Raw genomic sequence first — 20,369 nt, 5'->3', positions numbered from 1 at the left:
ACTCTAGGTACTCTGTCCCATGCCTAAAATGGCTCTACGAAATTCCAGTGAGTTTCATTTACTGTAATCTGACATTTTTAGAACACTCTGCCTTTCCTACATTCATATGTCCGTCATCTTTTTATAAACGTACATGTACGAGTTATATTTGTATGATGTACTGTCCTGATCGGTGTTACAGCAACAAAATAGCTAATACACCAGTAACCTTTATGTAATGCAGTTTTTTCCTGCAGGGGTGTATGAGCAGTATGGAGAGGTGTATCTTAAATAAAAAATAAAAACACTGCATATGTATAACTTCAAACAAGTTTCTATATGAATAGAGAAAGGGTAAGAGGGGGGTCAGAGCGCTAGATGGTGTGGTTCTTAATGATAATTATTTTTCAGGGAAAGAATAGCTATTACATAAAGCAATAGAGAATATCATCATTACCTCTATTCAGGCGGTGGATTTGCTTGAACATGGTTTTGTACCAATCCTTTGATCTTTCTGTGTTCTTCAAAATAAATAAACAGGATTATCCATATTGGGGGCAGAATATGGGTAGCAAAAGCACAACTAAACCTAAAATACACGTTTATGTATACAAATACAAAAAGCTACTAATAACAGTAACACATATAAATGCAAACGTTTCAGCAGCTCATCAGAAAGTAAAACGCAGGATATACAGTGTAACTGCAGGGAAGAGAAATTACTGAGTGACTTGTGTTTCAATATGAAACTGTTATTTTTGTAACTGAAACACTACTAGCTGACTGCAGCCTGGTGAATCACTGGTGCTGAGAAGACACCAGTCAGACCACATATCAAGCTCAATTACCATAACAAGTTCACGGTTATCATATATACAGATACCGCACACATACTGTATATACAAACACCCACTGACAGACACAAACGCAGCGCCAGGTGCCTTACCCGCAGTGGTATTCCTACTTCGTCCATTGACAAATCTCCCGGGTAATGTGGCGAGGAGACCTCTCTTCTTGTGTTATCCAGTACTGTTTTGTGCACTGGGGGATTATCTGCGCTTCTCCTCTCCTGGACAGAAGTCACTGGTTCTGCTTTCTCCCTGGCATAGCCGTCTAGCACAGGATCTGGGATTTAACACAAAGCCATCTCATGACACTGCTGGCACGGTATGTTCTCAAACGGGACAGAAAGCCTATGCTACAGAATGGTCACACTGGAAATGAACAAACCTGCTGTAAAAATACATTCTAGAAGTGTTACTATGAGCCATGGGCTGACTATAGTACTAAACACCTGGTTTGTAGTGTAACATGCTGTTCTTCTAAGTCAAAGGAGTGAAGAGACTGTACATATGTTATTAGCAGGGGATTGATGCATAGTGACAAATGTAAAGTTTCACTTTAACCATAACTCGGTCAGATGCGCCCAATATAGGTTCTTTACAGACCATAACTTCAGATGGCCAAAAGAGTCACCTGGCTTATGTATCCATGTATAATATATCTATATAGCTCTGGTGCAGGGATGGACAGAAATTAAATGTTTGTTGCACCCAAACTCGTATGTAGATATGCACGCTTCCTGCGATGCATCATGTGCTACCATATACTAACGGTAAAGGATAGGTCTCCTAACTGGCGTATTTATGCTTAGAATGCTGTATGCAGCCCAAATACGTTTCTTCAGTTTGAAGTGTTGGTACAATGAGTATGGCTCTGCATCACTTGTACATGCGTAAGGTTGGTTTTGTTGCATACGCAGTAAGGCGTAAATTTATCTCTGCGTCAGCCCCATGGTGAGAAATCATCTTTAACCATTAACGTTTCAGTTTTAAAAGATTATGGTCATAGTGACACATGATGAGCCAGGCAGTAGGACAGGTCCCACTCAATTAGAGGTAAATAAATAGTGTAGGAATGGTGTATTACCTTTATACTGAGGACCTGCGGTTAATATGTCCAGCGGTTTCATGAATGGTGTAACATACAGTAAATTCTATGGTTATTAGAAGTCATCAAACTGTCCTGTCTGAGCCACATCAAGGCACTACGTTTATGAGAAGGAACTAGGCTTGCAGGTGAAATCAACTTTACTTCTTTATAATAAGACATTGTTTCTGAAGAATATTAAAGCGATGAGCTTAGTAAATTAACCATTTTACTAAATTAGTTGCAGTAGTTTATAGTGTACATGTATCACTATCACTTGTGTCAGCTCAGACCCAGAAATCCATTTACTATCAGCACAATATTATCTGCCCCATACTCAGGCCCGAAGAAAGTAGCTGCATGTTTTATTCATGTAGAATGCCAGTGAGATGTGTGGCAGTACTGAGACTAATACAGCCCTCATTACACAGAGAACTAATCATGTTCTAGTGACAGCAGCAATTAGAAATCAAATTTATTCCAGTCGTCTGCATTTCTTATTCCACTCATTTAGTCCTATATAGAAAGATCCTATCAGGGAGAAGGGGGCGCGGGGTTTAGCAAGACTATCTGAATCATAGATATAAATGTAGCATTTTCTGCAATGCCTAATATTTTATTTTATTTGCAGCACCATGTGATACTGTTATTTAATAATGTTGGAATATTAGAAGAGCTGATACAAGTGGCGATTTTTATCTGTAAATTACCTTTTTATGGTAGCAGGTAAAGTTTGCCTTATTAAGTTATAGCCAGAGCGCCACAGTATGTTGTTGCTTTGAGGTTACGGGATAGAGCATCCATTAAACCTATTTGGCCATTATCTATAGTGACAGCATTTTGGGTGTTTTTGTATGTACAGTATGGTATAAATACTGTATGGCCATACAAAAGAGAACTTAAAGCTACCACAGAAGCCATCCCATAATGATCTTCAGTCTTATTCCCATACCAACACTCTGGTAAAGGGAATACTTAGGACGTATCACATTAATGGATCTGGACTGAAGTGGTCTCTTTACCTATCTGAAAATCAAGTATTTTTTCAACAACATTATAGTTGTCTAGCCTACGCTTGTGAAGGACTGTTGTGTGTGCACTAGCAATTGATCGAATGACTCTTCATGAAATTGTGGGGCAGGAACTGATGTGAGTGGAAGTAATATTTATGAAAATGCAGCCCACCACCATCATCATCACTTATCTTTGGACCTTTGTATCTCATGACTTGGTAATGTCACGTCTTCCTAGTGTTGCATCTGATGATGTGACAACTTTCTAGTGATGATGATGATGATGGACTGCATTTTCATAATATTCGTTCAGCCCACATAATTTCCCCTATGTGAGGCCATTGGTTCCTGGCTGCGTGCTCAAGCATATTGGTACAGTCTACTACATGGCTCCCTGCACAGTGTGTAGGCAGTACGTGAACCATACCCCCAACATTGAGACATAAGAAGTATTGCCCCGGTTCCACCCACACCATGCCCAGATCATACCCAAAATACCCACTTTTGGGTGAAACACCAGTTATTTGAGGAATAAAGTGAATATAGTTGAATTATAACCTTTTATGCATATCGTGGTTGATATTTATGAATTTGCGCTCCTAGTGATATTCCCGATTTGCAGGACAGTCACAATTCACAGGCTGTAAAAGGTGTAGCGGTTTGGCAAAAAGTGTTTGGTTCTGGTTTATTCGGACAGGGGAGTCTATTTTCCCCAAATTTTTAAATACTGAAAAAACTGGGAGGTATGAGCTCATACTCTGTACTACACAAGTGACTACATACATTTTACACATGTAAATCTGTATATAATATTACATCTATTATTCATACACAACATGTACTTATGTCCTTTAATCTTCACTGAGAAAGAGCAGATTAGAAGGGTGTCCAATGCTCACTAAAATGGAAGCACAAGCAAAAATAACAAGCATAGGTGGCATCAGTGTCCTACCTGGCAAGCTACTAAGCCGTTTTTGCTGCTCTGTGGTAAAAAAAAAGAGGCAGGAAAGTATGTGTAAGACAGGTGAACAGTCCCATCATGCATTGCAAATACAAACTATAGGCAGTAATACTGAGAGAATCAACTGGTGACCAATGCAAGAAGGAATCTGTCAAGAACAAATCCGAATGCATCAAAAGACAAAAGAGCCGAACAGACTGAGTCAGCCAGCGGACAATACATATAGATAGATAGATAGATAGATAGATAGATAGATAGATAGATAGATAGATAGATAGACAGACAGCTAGATAATGCGCAATTAGTGGAAAACAAGCAAGAATGTCAAGTGGCACAATCAGTGGACATTCAAAGTATAAAAAAAAAATACGTCAACAATATATTAGACAAAGCAGTGGCTCACAAACTATTGCAAATATAATGCATGGGGCAATAATTATCCCAAACGTAATTTATGTGGCCAGTAATCAATTTTGCGAGGTTTGGTCCCCCTTCCCCTCCAGCATTGCCCTCATGGTGTAATCCAGTCACTCGGCCTGGTCTCTGAATGGATGACACATTGCTCTGATTCAGGCTGGTCAACCAAACAGTACAGTGTATCTGGCTGCCAAGTACTCCCTTTCTGGACAGCCACGAAACTCACTTAGGCTCCACTGGAGGTCATCGGCCAATGGGATTAATCAGCCTAAAATACTGATTCAGATCCATTTGGATAAGATTCTTCAGAATGAGGCCCACATACAGTAGGATGATGGGCTAGTTGGGTTAAAACTGCATGTATGTGAAAAGTTTTGGAAACAGCAAAGAGTAAAACTATAATTTACAATGTAATCAATCTGTAATATTAAGGGAACAATGGCCTTTGTAATATAATTAAGATGAAAACAACAGGCTGGTCTACCTCAGTCAAACACTGGTTCAGTAAGCTTTGCATGTACAACAAACACACATACAGTATGTACAGGTAGTCTAAATTCTGGGTTTATAAATATGTGCATAGTATGCTTTATTAAAATATAAGGTGATATTCAAGTTGCTGTATTCCAGATCAGCAAGTGCCAAAATCCTACTTTCATAAGGCTGTATATTGAAAAAACATATGTCCTCGATTGCATTACATTGACAGATGTGAGAATGTTTAGCCATTAAACCTAGTGCATATCATTTACAATGCACATTTTTTTTGCTACAAATATGTGTTTATAACTGCGTGAGAGAGGATTCCTAGATAGTACTCAGTGATTAATCTGCTGTTTATAATAGGAACATTTTATTCAGGAACTGTGACATTCCACAGGCCCATGTGTGTGTTGTGTGTGGGCAGTAAGAGGTCAGATAACAATAACATGTATAAGGAAAAGCAATTACAGTCTATGTTATATAATGCAGCTAAGTCCATCAAGCGCAAGAACTAACTGCAAATATGGCTTTGTAGTCTTTATATATATATATATATATATATAATATTCATAAGTAAGATTTTGCAGCAGGCACCACCACTAATTCTTCACAAGAACCTGCGCTTACTGACCAAAGCAAGATGTGGCAATTACACAAGGGTATCAAATGATCACACACACACGATAGTGGCACATGAAGAGTTGAGCAAATATAAGAGCACCAGACAGTCAAAGAGCAATGCTCTGCAATCTTCCCAATCTTACCGCCCGTTACCAAGCTAACCTTACCTCGATTATGCTGCAACAGCACTATGGTAGGATTCACAGTGGTAGTTGATGGATACACTGAAGGCTTGCTTATTGGTGCAAATGAGGAAGGTTTGTCATTGCTCAAACTAGGAGCAGGAACTTCGTTTACCACAGGCTCCTGGAAACAAAGTACACCGTATTTATTCACACTTGTAAATGGCAAACTCACTAAAAACTGCGACATGAGAACGCCGCTTTACTCCTCTGAAATAATCTGCAATCCATACCACTCTATTAGCGCTCACTCAGTGGTATATTTTACTCTGTTAGAACATCTACCAAGTTTGTGAGAAGAGTGACAGGATCTCTCTAACGGTAACTAGTCAGACATGCAAAACACATGCAGTATCAAATGAAACTGGAACCCTTCCCTGGGTTTCATTGGGACGAAGAGAAAAATAAGCTTTGCATCGTCACTCTAGACATAGACAACTTGACGCCTGGAGAGTCGCTCAAACTATGCAAAACAGGTGTGTTATCGCCGGGAGAGAGGAAGATGGCATTACACGCATTGTACAGTTTGTTTATTTACAGTTCCATATAACGGTTCATAGACACATATGCCATTATATGATTTAGAGTAAAGAACTATTTGCATAGATACAGGCACAGCATTTCGGAGACAAAATCAAAATCCAGTAAATAGAATACATGCAATAATGTGAGATAATAAGAGAGGGTTAATCATGCTTTTCTGGCAGAAGGCAGGAATTGACCTGTTGGTGTTTAGTAAGCTAGCACGGAAGTCTTATGTTGTGAGTATATAGTGAGGGAATCAGCAGCTTACTGTGTGTAAGGTGGCTCCACGGTTATCAAGTTCCGAGACTCTGTGTGAGTCTTCTGTTACCGGTGGAACCAGTGAAGGAGTTGGAGAGCAAGGCGGTAGATTGTTTGGTATAGAAAAATTGGGAGAGCCGGGTATATGGTTTGCTCCCTTTTGCAGATGAGGGGGAATAAAATCATCAAGTGTCGGAAAAGCCAAGTTAGAGGTGACAAGTTCTGGGGATGCTGAGAGTTTGCCAGCGGGCACGAGAGGTGGCGGTGGAGTGCTGGAAGTGCCTTCTTGCTCTCTTTCAACTTTAACCTGGATGAGTGGGATTACTATAACCTCAGGCTGAGCTGTGATTGAAGTGCCATCCTGTGGGAAATAAGGTGTCGTTACGCAGGAGGGAAACTTATACACGTAAAGTGTGCAGACGTGACATGACATGCCGTCACATGTCAGATAAAACCATGCGGCAGAGGCTCGAAGAGAGATTGCACAACTGTGGTACATCAAGCATACAATCATTGACACTAAGAGCAAAATCGTCACCAAAATAAATACTAATAAAATAAAGTCACTACAACAATTCTTTCTGCCCTAAAAACATTGCCCAGAATCCTGACTGTCCTGCAAGAGTGAATATAGTTAATAGTAATTGGAAAAGATATAAAGTACAGACAAAATAAGTAAAAGATTGTGCTATATAACAAGAGCATTAGTGTACTGGAAAAGTAACAAAGATTATTCCAGCTAGACATACAGTACAAAGACATTAACACATTGGTATTAGTGCAGAGAAGAGGAGAATGGAAGGTACAGTAATATATATATATATATGGAAACAAGTACCATGCCACGGGATCTCTGTGCCCTTGGGGAACGTTTTGCCTTTGATGTAAAGTGGGGCTCCTTTGCAGTCATGTGGAGACGGCCAGCAGGATGGTGTGTGTCTGGCTCTGTGCGTCCCATATCTTGATGTAAAGGACACTGATTCCAGAAAGTATCTGTTTCACCATAGCTAATAGAATCTTTACTTGGGACAGGGTCAGAGAATGGCCTGGGAGGGATGGGAGGTGGGGATTTTCCGGTGTCTATTATCGAAGAAACAATGTTCGTGGCTGGTGATTTAGTTACATCAGCTCCCAATTCAGCAACCTCTGTTTTATCATGTGCAACGCTGGTGGGATTTTCAGATGCAGCTGAGCCAGTGCTGTTAGATAAACAAGCTACATATAGACTGCTGACCTTTTTATCGGCTTTGGGCTCATGACTGAAATTCATTCCAGCAGCACGGCTATCCGCGCTTCTGCACTGGCTGGGCTGGTGTTCTGGTGACGTGTGTGACAGCAAGGAACTGCCATCAGCATAGTGGATGAGTGAGGCAGGGACATCACTGTGATCTGCACAGAGTTCTTGGTTAGCAGTGGGAATACAAAGTGTAGTGCGTGAGGTGCTAGCGGCATGCGGGGTATAAGGCTTGGGAGCACTCAGGTAGAGACCATCCAAGATGGGCACTGGTTTTAAGTAAGACAGCTTAGTGTTAGTGTGCGGGCGCCATGCAAAGCTTTCCTCTTTGGGAAGAGGAGGGATTGGGGGAGGGGGAGCTTTCTACATGGTTTATGAAGGCACAATGTAAACCAAAAAGAAAAGGAAGACATTGTCAGAAAATGAGAATCACAAGGAAAGTGGAAATCTCAAACTTTAAAAGCAGAAATGGATCTGTCACATCTATCTGTATGTGTGCTGCCTGACAGGGGGTGTGGTGCAATGATGTGCTGCTGTATGTCATGTGCTATAACAGGACCGATGATAGACTGGAAGCTACTTCTAGCATAGCTCATCTACAATGACCAACACTGCTGACATATTTCAGTCTACTAAGGGCCTGATTCAGCATCAGTTGTTAAAGTGCGGAAATTGCTGTTTGGAGAATTCTAAACTTCTGCACATACGCGATCGCAATCTAAGTTCCAACGGGGGGCGCCGCCGCAGAATTTTGGGGAAGTCGTGGCGGCATTGGGAGGGTTGCGGCCTGGACAACGGAGGCGTGTCTAAACCATTTGCAGGGTGGGCCACAGTGGCTGTGTGACATCACACACAGCCGCTGCAACCCGAAACTTGCCAGCCCAACGACTGCCTTCGCAGATGCATGCGCATCACTGTTTAGTGGTGTGCTCACATTTCAGCGGGGAAGGGGGACTCGGCACACGGGCGGCCTTGCCCTATGCTGGGCAGCCCCCCACATGCTAGAGAGGCGAGTTGTAGCTTTGCAATTTCTCTTGCTGAATTAGGCCCTAAGACTGCAGTTTGCTAGTGGAATTTGTATCTTCTACTTATACAGATTTATTCAGCGTTGAATCCTTAGAACTTATCAACAAGGAAGGACAAAAAAAAAAGTACAAGTCCTTTGTAAAATAGGGAAATAATTCTGCAATCTATATTCAACACCCCCTGAAAAGTTCTGAAATTAACCACGTCTGGGTTGCCTTGTGGGCAATCGTTCCTTGATAATAGCCAGGAACACTGCTTTGGTGTTATTATACGGCAATGATAATTGTGTCATTATATTTTTATTTTATTTATTATATCTAACTCCACCTCCTTAGATGAGTGGTAAAAGTAGTTTTGATGCACTGTATTTTAGTTCCATTTCCAAGGAGCTCCTATAATTCAGTGAACAACAAATACATGTCCTAATTATACTGATGTAACATGTTACATAACAGAAGGGCTTTTATGTGAATCTATTTTTACATCTGTATTGGACAAAGCTGAGAAGCCAGATGACAGTGGCGCCTATAGTTACAGCTAGAGCCTAACATGAGTAACTTTTTTTCCTGGCTAAAGATGGCTCTTTGGGGGTAATACAGACCTGATTGCTAGGCTGTGTTTTCTCACAGCCTGCGATCAGGTCCGAACTGCACCACAATGCGCAGGCGCGTTAGACAACTGCACCAGGCATCGGTGCATAGCGACGGGATGGTGCAAAAAAAGTGATCGCACGGGCCAAACGCAGGGAGATTAACAGGTAGAGGGCGTTTGTGGGTGGCAACTGACCATTTTCTGGGAGTGTCTGGAAAAACGCAGGCGTGTCCAAGCGTTTTCAGGGAGGGTGTCTGATGTCAATTCCGGTCCCGGACAGGCTAAAGTGATTGCAGCAGCTGAGTAAGTCCTGGGCTGCGCAGAGACTGCACAAAATCAGTTTGTGCAGCTCTGCTACACATGCGTTCGCACACTTGTACAGCTCAAATACCCTCCCCCTGTAGGCGGCAACTATCTGATCGCAGGACACCAAAAATCACTGCCCAGCGATCACGACTGAAGTAGGCCCTTAGTCTCCTCTTTTTCCAGGCCAGACAATATCTTTATAATAAGACTATTTTCTTATATTTAAATCTGCATTACCACCTACTCTCTTGTGTATACAACCCAGGTGTCTTATCCTAATTACCGCTTTTCCCTGGGCTCTGGGCTAGTGGAAAGTTGGAGAAGTTGATATATTCAGAGTGGTAGACCAATAAAAATGCATTAATTACAAACATTGCAACTTCTCATTGGTCATCCTGCTCACACCCCCATTCTCCAGAGTGGTACTCAACTATATCATATCATTGAACAAAAAAACAAAAACATAACAGACTTTTTCAGAACAATATGGATAATGGGGGTCATTCCGAGTTGTTCGCTCGTTATTTTTTTCTCGCAACGGAGCGATTAGTCGCTAATGCGCATGCGCAATGTCCGCAGTGCGACTGCACCAAGTAAATTTGCTATGCAGTTAGGAATTTTACTCACGGCATTACGAGGTTTTTTCTTCGTTCTGCTGATCGGAGTGTGATTGACAGGAAGTGGGTGTTTCTGGGCGGAAACTGGCCGTTTTATGGGAGTGTGTGAAAAAACGCTGCCGTTTCTGGGAAAAACGCGGGAGTGGCTGGAGAAACAGGGGAGTGTCTGGGCGAACGCTGGGTGTGTTTGTGACGTCAAACCAGGAACGACAAGCACTGAACTGATCGCACTGGAAGAGTAAGTCTCGAGCTACTCAGAAACTGCAAAGAAAAATCTTTTCGCAATATTGCAAATCTTTCGTTCGCAATTCAGCTAAGCTAAGATTCACTCCCAGAGGGCGGCGGCTTAGCGTGTGCACTGCTGCGAAAAGCGGCTAGCGAGCGAACAACTCGGAATGAGGGCCTACATCCATTGCTGCTCAGCTCTGATCCTAGAACTGATTTTCCAGCCCTGGAAAGAAAAAACTCTACAGGTCATTAATGTACCATAAATGTTTATATCCGCAGTGCAAATTCATTGTTGTGATAACGTGTCTATTTTACACGACTGCAACAAATTTTATAAGGAACTGATGGATTTGCAAATGTACACAAATGGTGGCATCTGAGACAAAGTTTGCCAATTGAAGGACGTAGCTATATTTTCCTAAATGAAGAGATTGTGCGTGATTGGGCGGAAACAAAACGTAATTTTCTGTAATGGGATTATTTTAATTAGATACAGAGCTGGGAGAATGCATGTACACAGGTGTTCCCAGCTTTACAGTAGGGAGAACTGAATTTTCCACCCTGGAAAACACCTAAGAGGTCTTGGAGATTAGATCATGACTTGACTTGCAATGGGACAAACTTTGTATTACACTTCTACAGGACATTGATTTCCTTGGTGTACTAGTGACTATTGTAATACAATCCATTATACACTGTAGTTCAAATGCACAATTGTGATGCATGTAATAAACAGGGTCCACACTGTCCCATCACTGTCATGATTTATTTAACACCCCAAATAAAGATGAAATGGAGAACTACTTAGGAGAACATTTAACAAGTCAAAGTTATTGAAAGTGATAGTAACATTTATCTTCAAGTACAGTAATCTGTGCAGTTTCTACAGTTTTAGTAATCACAACACCTTCATGCAGACTAATAACGTACGACAGACTTAGGAGGACATGTACTGAGCAGTGATAAAAGTGGAGAAGTGAGCCAGTGGAGAAGTCGCCCATGGCAACCAATCAGCATTGACGTAACATTTATAATTTGCATACTATAAAAGTATACAGAGTAGCTGATTGGTTGAAAGGGGCAATTTCTCCACTGTCTCACTTCTCCACTTTTATCACTGCTTAGTACATGTCCCCCTAAAGCAGTTGTATGGTTTCCTGGGGCTGCCTCTTTTTTTTTCAGCAGGAATGATGGCAACAGGCAAAGGAATGGTCTGTAGCCACCTAGATACAGAAATTAAGGGTTTATGTACAAAGGGGGACATTTACTAAGCTGTGATAAAAGTGGAGAAGTGTACCAGTGGAGAAGCCCAGGGCAACCAATCAGCATTGATGTAACATTTATAATTTGCATACTATAAAAGTATACAGAGCAGCTGATTGGTGGCCGTTGGCATCTTCTCCACTTGCTCACTTCTCCACTTTTATCACTGCTTAGTAAATGTCCCCCTTAGCCTTGACGAGAGATAAAGTGGATGAAGATAAACTACCAGCCAATTGACTCTCAACTGCCATGTTACAGGCTGGGTTTTCAGAAATGACAGGAGCTGACTGGTTGGTACTTTATCTCTCTCCAAATTTTCTCTCTCCAAAACTTGGTACATATGCCCCTTAATCCTGATTTCTGACTTCCTGTTTGATGGACCCCTCTTCACAGCAGCGAGGGCACCGGCATACACTTGCTGAACAATGACCACAGCGACAGTTAGAGTAGACCTGGAAAGGGAAAATCAGTTCTCCGGAGCATAACAATGCTGAGGACAATGAAATGCTCAGAAAGATTAAATTTTTATTATATGGAACATGCTTCATGTGGGTCTTTTTAAATGATATTTTTTTCAGCCTGCATATTGTACACCACTTCCCCATCATCCTAGACATGATACCTCTTTAGAACTTCACTGTTCTTAATAGCGTAACCCCTGACCGTGCATAGTAAGGGCTGAGTGGTGGGTCATTTCATGGATGATTTGCAATAAGATTTTCATATTGGGTGAAATGTACTAATGCCTTGGAGAGTGATAACAGTTGAATGAGATAAAGTATCAGCAAAACAGCTCCTAAACATGTTACAGGATGTGTTTGAAAAGTAAAACTTTGTAGCAGATTGGTTGGTACTTTATCTGCCTCCACTTTATCACTCTCCAAGGTTTAGTACATCTGACCTATCTTGGTAATCTGGGACATTTCTACATTCATCTCTATGCACAATATTTGATCATGGAGACAAGTTCTTACATAGCAAAGTTCCATAAATAACTAAAATAACTGTAAAATGAAGACGTTTAAACAGATATGAGATGTATTCTTCATTAGCTCCAGGGTCGAGTAGTTTACAAGGTTAACTATTTGAAATACATACTGTAATGAAGATGTGATAAAGTGAATAAATGTGTTTAATAAGTGTTACATGAAAAGCCAAAATTAAAGGATTGATATTGGAACAAAGCCTAGAACCACATAACCATAAAAACATATATCCTCAAAAAGAGAAAGAAATAGAACATCGAGGCAAGAGGAGAAAATAGAATGGGTGCATACAGCATTACAGTACATTACCTGTGTCCTGCTATCAGATGGAAGATTAGGGCGTACGCTCCGAAATCCTTTAACAACCAGGGAAGAGGGCTGAGAATCCCCATTAGACTCAGCTACTGATGAAGGCCTGTCATCTATGTAGATGAAGAAGAATTTTAAAGTTTGAGGCTTTCAACAGAGAACCACTATTGATTCTTCCAGAAAATACATCCATTTAAAATCTTCTTACCTGCTTCTCCTTCTGCTGCCAATTCACCATTTTATTTAAGCAAACAAAGAAAAAGAAAAAAGAAAATGTTAGACGGAGTAATCCCATAAAGAAGAACATCTATTGAGTGCTTGAATCCTGCAGCCGACAGCCGCGCAACAGATTGCTAATGCAGAGTGCCATAGTAACTGGCGCTACATATTGTGTCCTCACTGTTTCTGACCTTTGGGGACACAAAGAATTCTTTCATAGAAATAAAGGAAGGATTGTCCATTGACTCTGTCCGTTTAAATGGGAAAACACAATCAAGTGGTTGAAAGCTGTGAACATGATGTGATTTGGGCCCCCGTGAACAAAATACATATGGAACTGCACGCATCAGTTTTAAAAACCTATAAAAAGCATTGAGTGTCAAGTGTTTGAAATGACACTAATTACAGAATGTGATTTGCACTCATATATATACATAGCTCCAGGGGAAGGCTAATGTGAAATGACAGCACTAACTGTGATAATACAGAACAACAGCTTTTTGGCAGTAGTTGCTATATTCATTCACTATTGCAAATTAGCCTTCAGGGTACTTAAAGACTCCTTACACTAAAATTATTATTCCTGCTCTTGCAATCCATTTTGCTTAGAAGTAAATGTATTAGCCTGCACATTGAAGCAGCTGTGAGATTTTAGAGATTTTGCAGGCAAGTTTAAAGCAGCAATAGTTTTACAGACAAAATCAACTTGATTTTGCTTTTTTAATGATTGCTATTTTAAATCTTGCCGCTACAGTAAATAATTGAAATCTCACGGCAGCCTACAACTCTCAGGCTATTACATTCACCCCTTTGCGTGCATCATGAACACAGACATGAAAACTGCGCACAACCTAGCACGCTCTGATAACAAAGTTGCAAATGTAGCAGCATTGGGCTTGTTTAAAAAGGAAAACAAATGAGAAAAAACATGATTTTCACGTGGTAAAAGGTTGAGGTGGTCAAGAAAGTTCCCATTTTCCGTGTGCTGGTCCCAGTGGTAGACTAAGACAGCAGAGAGTTCCGGTGCTGAAATGATTACTAACCTCCAATGTGCCTTCACATTATAACAAACGTGCTTTCACAAAGTAATACCTGCTGTGCCCCTTCAATATTCATGCCAGTAGTACACCATTAATATGTATACCAGCAGTAGCCTATCAATATTCATATAGTGTTCTAACATTTTTAATATAACCAGTAATGGATTTAAAGTGGTGTCGGCAATCTGGTGTCGGCCACATGATATCTATACTGCCGTGATGCTGACCGCACCCTGACTAAGCGCAGCCCCTGCAAACAGCAGCACGCAGACTCCCGCAGTCCTGTAAGAAAGGTTGCATGTCCACAAACATGTGTATGACATAATAAATTTGTATTTGTCACACATTTTCGCTAGCTGATTTTGGCTTTACGTGCTTCTATATACAGTAATTGTGAGCTCCCATTTTGTTTCTTATGCCCAGGCCAAATAATATTTTATTTAAAGCAGAATGACATCTTAGTTGTCCTTTAATTTATTAGCAGTTATTTTTTTTCTAAATAATTTGTAGTATGTAGTATAACTTGGGGCCTCTTTGGTGTAATAAAACATTAGATAAAACCCAAAATAATATTTTAAGTTTAGCACTGACAAAATAATTTGATATAGGCATTGAATCAGTGACATCCTTGAGCCCTGCCACATGACTATTGTCTTGAGAGTCACTGCTTGAGATGGTAATTCCTTTAAGTCATTATGTACCAAATGCCAATTCCACTCAATTCAAGGTGATGCTATTGGCTTTATTAAGAGAGGTATGAGTTGGGGTTACAGTGCATTTGTGATATACATGCTGTGTGTTAGCTCATTGTGTTAAAGTTCACACCCAAGTATGGTGAAGCCTCAACTTGACTCAGACTGACATTCCCTTGACCCCAGGGGTGCACCCAGGGTCCAGTGATTTGTCTCAACCAATGACTGAAAACAGGTGTGACACTACATCGTGTCGAATGGAGAAGGAGGGATGGGGGGTGAGCCTGAGAACCAGTCAGAAGTAAAGATGTGCGGTTTGCTTCTTTTAGAAATTTAGGAGATCCAAGTTGAACTGAGTCCCGATTCGGAGCTACCCTCGGTTCTGAACTCGGATTTAAAATCAGAATCTTGGGTTTTGGATTGCTTGTAAGTCCCTCCCTTGTAATTTCAGGTGCCATTTCACACAGGAGAATGTGGTCAAAATTGACTGGAAGTGAGTGGAACAAAAAATAGGTCCAAATGACATGACTTTAGCTGTTTTTATCAACTTAGAAAAAAACCAAAACCAAAACCGAACCAAAACACTTGAGGGTGGTTTTACCAAAACCACAATATGAGGACTGCGTACATAATTATGGACAATGCAGCATCTGCTCATACTCCTTTTCATTTGTCATTTTTTAGGACAAAATACCCCGTGAGATTTAACTTACTCGGTGACAGCTCAATGTCCAGCGTGGATCTACTTCTCGGTACTTCCCCCTGAAGTGTGGATGCCCGGAGTGTCACTGCTCCTTTTCCTGTGCATACCTTAGTATTATCCACTTCTAGAACAGATAAAAGGAAGGTATACATTTCAGGAAGAACAGAGAAGCATGCATTGTTTCCTTTTCTCTGCACAGCAAAATGCATGTTGGAGCTCATCATCCACCAGATACTGCCATTATTACTTTCTTTAACTTCTTATATTTGCATCAAAGTCTGCAGCAAGCATTGTGGGATGAGAAAGACAATGCATGGAATTTCTAAAGGGATTCCGAAAAGATTTCAGTGTAGTGAAAACTATATGCAAAATATAACTCCACATTCCCATAAAGCTGAGGTTCTCAAATGTGGTCCTCAAGGCATACCAACAGTCCAGGTTAGGTGTACCCATGGCTCAGCACAGATGGTTAAATCAAATTGAATAAAGGTGCTAATTAAGTCACCTGTGGCCAAGCATGGATAAACTTAAAACCTGGACCATTGGGATGCCTTGAGGAACACGTTTGAGAACTTCTGCTCTAAAGCATATTTCTTACTCATTATATTTGTAAAACCTTTATATTCATGATGAGAAATAAAATATCCAATGCAAAATGCAAGCAATCATCATGTCTGCAAACATACGCACAACAGAGAGTGGTGCTTATCACTGCCATTTCATTACGGCCGCTAATCTGGTGTTTCTGGGAGGCAACCAGGCAACAACAATGTACACGTACGTAAGAGAGCCATTTTGTGGGTGTCGTGGGGCAAATCCGGAGTTACTCCATATCCTGAGTCATGCGCATATATATTCCGGACAGCAAATTCAGACGGATTTCCTGCACCTGGTATGGGGTAGGTTTATGTGCCGATGATTAGGATCACGGCTTGTATACAGGAATAGTGGGGCAGTGCGATCGCTTGGCAGCGTACGCATTAGGGCATGCATATAGTAACACTAGCATTTCATCTGCAGGTCATTCACATTCAGAATGTGTCCATATGCATTCCTGTTGGAAGTTTCTGTTAGATAGCCAGCTATTCATACATGGGAAAGCACAGCACATGCACTTATATAACACAGCTAAATTAGAATTTCCAAGGGACAAAAATGGGTTCACAATCAATGAACAATAAAGCACTATAATGAAAATTGACGAATTCACAAGCATTCTTATTGATGGAATGTGAATGGGATGCAAAGCGCATGAGCAAGAGATGCAGAATTCACGGAATCTGCTTCCACACATGTACCTGGAGCTGGCACAAGATCAGGGAAACTTTGTATCTCCTTCACAGGAATGATTGTAACAGCAGAGATTGAGCGTGTACTTATAGGAGAGTTACCTGCTGCAAATACAAAAGTGTAAATACTGTATCTGTACAATTCCTATTTCTTACACAAAGGTGCATTTATTGTAAATATATATATATATATATAAATATATATATATATATATATATATATACACACACACACACACACACATGTTTTAAACACACATATAGGTAGGTGTATGGTCTTCTTGGTTGCCATTGGCAACCGCTCTTCTTGTCCGCTCTATCACACCTGGGAGGGGGTTTAGGGTGTATAGACCTATCTCCTGGATTCCACCCACTTCCCCAGGGTGTTAGAGAGCAGGGGTGGACAAACTGGTCCTCAAGGACCTCTAACAGCTCATGGATCTATAGAGTATATCAGTTATGCTGGGCGTACACTATACAATTTTCTGTGCGAACCAAAGCATATTGGCGGATTGCCCAGAGATCTGTACAGTGTATTGCCGCGACAGACCACTAATTATCTCCAACAGATCCGATTATTGGTTGGACACATTTGGTTGTGTATGCGCTGCAGCCAGTGTTTCCCCTGAATCTTCATAAGGGAGGAAAGGGGAAATGTCTCTCCCCATGAGAGGAACACAGTTATCATGGCCATACTGTGACATATCTGATGGGTTTCAGGTTGTCAGATAAAGGAGGATATGTACCAATGCTTGGAGAGAGACAAAGTACCAACCAATCAGTTCATAACTGTCATTTTACACGCTTCTAAAAATGTTAGGAGCTAAGTGGTTGGTACTTCTATCTCTCTCTACTGTACCTCTCTCTCTCCAAGATTTGATATGTATTTCCCCTAAAATGATATACATTTTATCTGATGGTATGCCCAGCATTAGGCATCATGCAATGCATCTTTTAAAATGGGATAGTAATGAGAACACCTGTGCATCAGCTAGGTGACCAGGAAAATGTGACAGTAATGGGAACACCTGTGCATCAGCTAGGTGACCTGGAAAATGTGACAGCAATGGGAACACCTGTGCATCAGCTAGATGACCTGGAAAATGTGACAGTAATGGGAACACCTGTGCATCAGCTAGGTGACCTGGAAAATGTGACAGTAATGGGAACACCTGTGCATCAGCTAGGTGACCTGGAAAATGTGACAGTAATGGGAACACCTGTGCATCAGCTAGGTGGCCTGGAAAATGCGACAGTAATGGGAACACCTGTGCATCAGCTAGGTGACCTGGAATATGTGACAGTAATGGGAACACCTGTGCATCAGCTAGGTGGCCTGGAAAATGTGACAGTAATGAATACACCTGTGCACCACATACTATGGGTGGTCGGAAACTATTGCGGTACCGTTTGACCAGGTTGGCTTCATCTGATACAGAGCATGGTAGACACAAAGCCTTGTTAAGACCCTATGAGAACTTAATCAAAATCCTGCTTTGGGTCCACTTCTCTGTGTATCCCTAGTTGCGAGCCTATGTTGTCTAATGTACAATCCATCTCTAGGTAGACATATTTGTATCCATATAACTTATTTCCAGTGTGTTACTGAGCTCAGTAATACAGAGCCCATTGCTTTACATTAAAGTGGTTTCTGACTAATATCGAAATCCACCAATATTCTCCCTTCCCCAAGTATCCTTGATAGACTCACAGCACGGACTTCTTGGATTACATTTCCACCATAGTCCTGTGTGCAGTTTGTATGTTCTCCCCATGCTTGCTTGGGTTTCCTCTGGGTACTCCAGTTTGCTCGCCATGCTAAATACAGCCTCAGAGGAAATGAACCTGCCAAGATACTCTTATAGCAAATGCAAGAGGAAATTGTGAAATTCAGTATCAAAGTGGAAAGCTCCTTCAGTGTAAAAAGCTGGCATTTTGTAAAAAAACAAACAAAAAAACCCCATAGCAAATGTAAAAATACAGCACATTTTCCCTTTAAGGAGTGAGTCAGACTCTAAACAGAGAAAAATAAGGGTGTGCCTGGGTATTTTTGGAAATTGAATAAATTATGCTTCAGCAGTCAAATGATTTGTGATTTGGAAGTGACACAGCCCTAAATCAAACTAATTAGCTAAATGGACTTAATGAGTGAACAGTCATAATACACAGACAGTTATTTAAACCTCAAAGTACAGTGTATCATCATCCCAGCTGGAAGTCCCACAATTACTTACTAAGTTATTGAATCTGGCTGATTTACAAACCCTTGTAAATAATTTTATTTATTTTCTCATTTAATAAAACTAACAGACACAATGATGTAATAACAAAAAGTCCCAAAAATTAGAGTTACGGAACCTGTATTACTAAGATCATCATTTTTTAGTACAGTTTATAAAATGAAATCAAACATCTGATGTTCTTGGTAAAACCACAGTTGTCCATTGCACCAACTTTTGGAGATGTTCCCCATGCTAAGGGTTATTTACAAAAGCAGTCCTGAGGAGCATAAATGCACCTAGATTCACAAAAATGACTAATGTAATACGAAAGCCCTCTATCACCATTAATACGTGTGAGGTGGATAAATAACCACAATGAAAAGCAATGCGTTCCGGGATAATTTGCCCTTTCCAAAACCTCAACACACTTGGAATGCGATTGCTAGACTGGGCCCTGTCCGCTGCCTCCCACAGCCGGTAATTCCTGGCCACTATGTATGAGTCCCACGGTACGCACATTATTTTGTTGTATTCTAGAATATAATATTGTAAACACAGAGTGAAAAATAAATCTATTTCTTAATTGGCTAAGTAAACAAATAAAAATTTATATTTCCCTGTGTCCGTGTTTGTTTATTTAAGACATTCTTATACAATAGTACTCAGGAAACCTGTTTGTGTGATTACAGATCACTTGCGTGCCTATTTAGGATCAGATGCAAAGAAAGTTTACATTTAATTGAGCAAGTATTTGTTTTTGCTGCAAAACACATTGTTGTACAGTATAAGGAATACTACACACCTCCTGGCTGCTTATAACATTTAGGAAACTGATTATCTGCTGAAACAGATTTGGTTGACAAATGGCTCTACACATATAAACTCTGCATAACTGTGATAAAGCTGGGTTGCATAAATTAAGTAAAATGTCTATTTCCCAATTTACTCTTCTTGTTCCAACTGAACTCCTGAAAGTTACACAAGAATGTCTGGCAGCTTTTATATCAGTGGCACATGCGGATGCTTCTGCCATAACAGTAGCCAAATGCACTATGCCTAATAACAAGTGTTCCTCACGCTCATTATATTGGAAGCTCATTTGGGCAGGGTCATCTTTACTGTATGTTTCATATAATTGTATGTAATTTGTATCATTATTGCCCTCAATTTACAGCAGTGTGTGATATGTTAGAGCTCTAGAAATAAAAGATGATGATGATGATGATGATAATAATAATAATAATAATAATAATACCTTATTGTAAGCCTATATATT

At 40.6% G+C, this 20,369-nt stretch overlaps 1 protein-coding gene across 31 annotated transcripts in view; it reads right to left on the bottom strand.

Annotated features, from left to right (window-relative positions):
* SORBS1 (sorbin and SH3 domain containing 1) overlaps window positions 1-20,369 on the bottom strand; it is a 696,861-nt gene that overhangs the window by 130,184 nt on the left and 546,308 nt on the right. For 25 of the 31 annotated variants that reach the window (XM_063961529.1, XM_063961528.1, XM_063961554.1 and 22 more), the window contains 10 exons: window positions 16,881-16,976; window positions 15,593-15,706; window positions 13,137-13,151; window positions 12,929-13,041; window positions 7,207-7,965; window positions 6,379-6,729; window positions 5,571-5,709; window positions 3,874-3,903; window positions 926-1,104; window positions 437-500 (listed from right to left, as the gene is read on the bottom strand). In XM_063961529.1, the coding sequence (XP_063817599.1) occupies window positions 437-500; window positions 926-1,104; window positions 3,874-3,903; window positions 5,571-5,709; window positions 6,379-6,729; window positions 7,207-7,965; window positions 12,929-13,041; window positions 13,137-13,151; window positions 15,593-15,706; window positions 16,881-16,976 (1,860 nt within the window). The remainder of the gene's footprint in view (window positions 1-436; window positions 501-925; window positions 1,105-3,873; window positions 3,904-5,570; window positions 5,710-6,378; window positions 6,730-7,206; window positions 7,966-12,928; window positions 13,042-13,136; window positions 13,152-15,592; window positions 15,707-16,880; window positions 16,977-20,369) is intronic. The other 6 variants (XM_063961523.1, XM_063961524.1, XM_063961542.1 and 3 more) reach the window with 6 other exon arrangements.

Source organism: Pseudophryne corroboree, chromosome 3 (genome assembly GCF_028390025.1).
Source record: "Pseudophryne corroboree isolate aPseCor3 chromosome 3, aPseCor3.hap2, whole genome shotgun sequence".
Classification (NCBI taxonomy): domain Eukaryota; kingdom Metazoa; phylum Chordata; class Amphibia; order Anura; family Myobatrachidae; genus Pseudophryne; species Pseudophryne corroboree.
The sequence above is the reverse complement of the archived record's forward strand: the minus strand, read 5'-3'. Positions and strand labels throughout refer to the sequence as shown.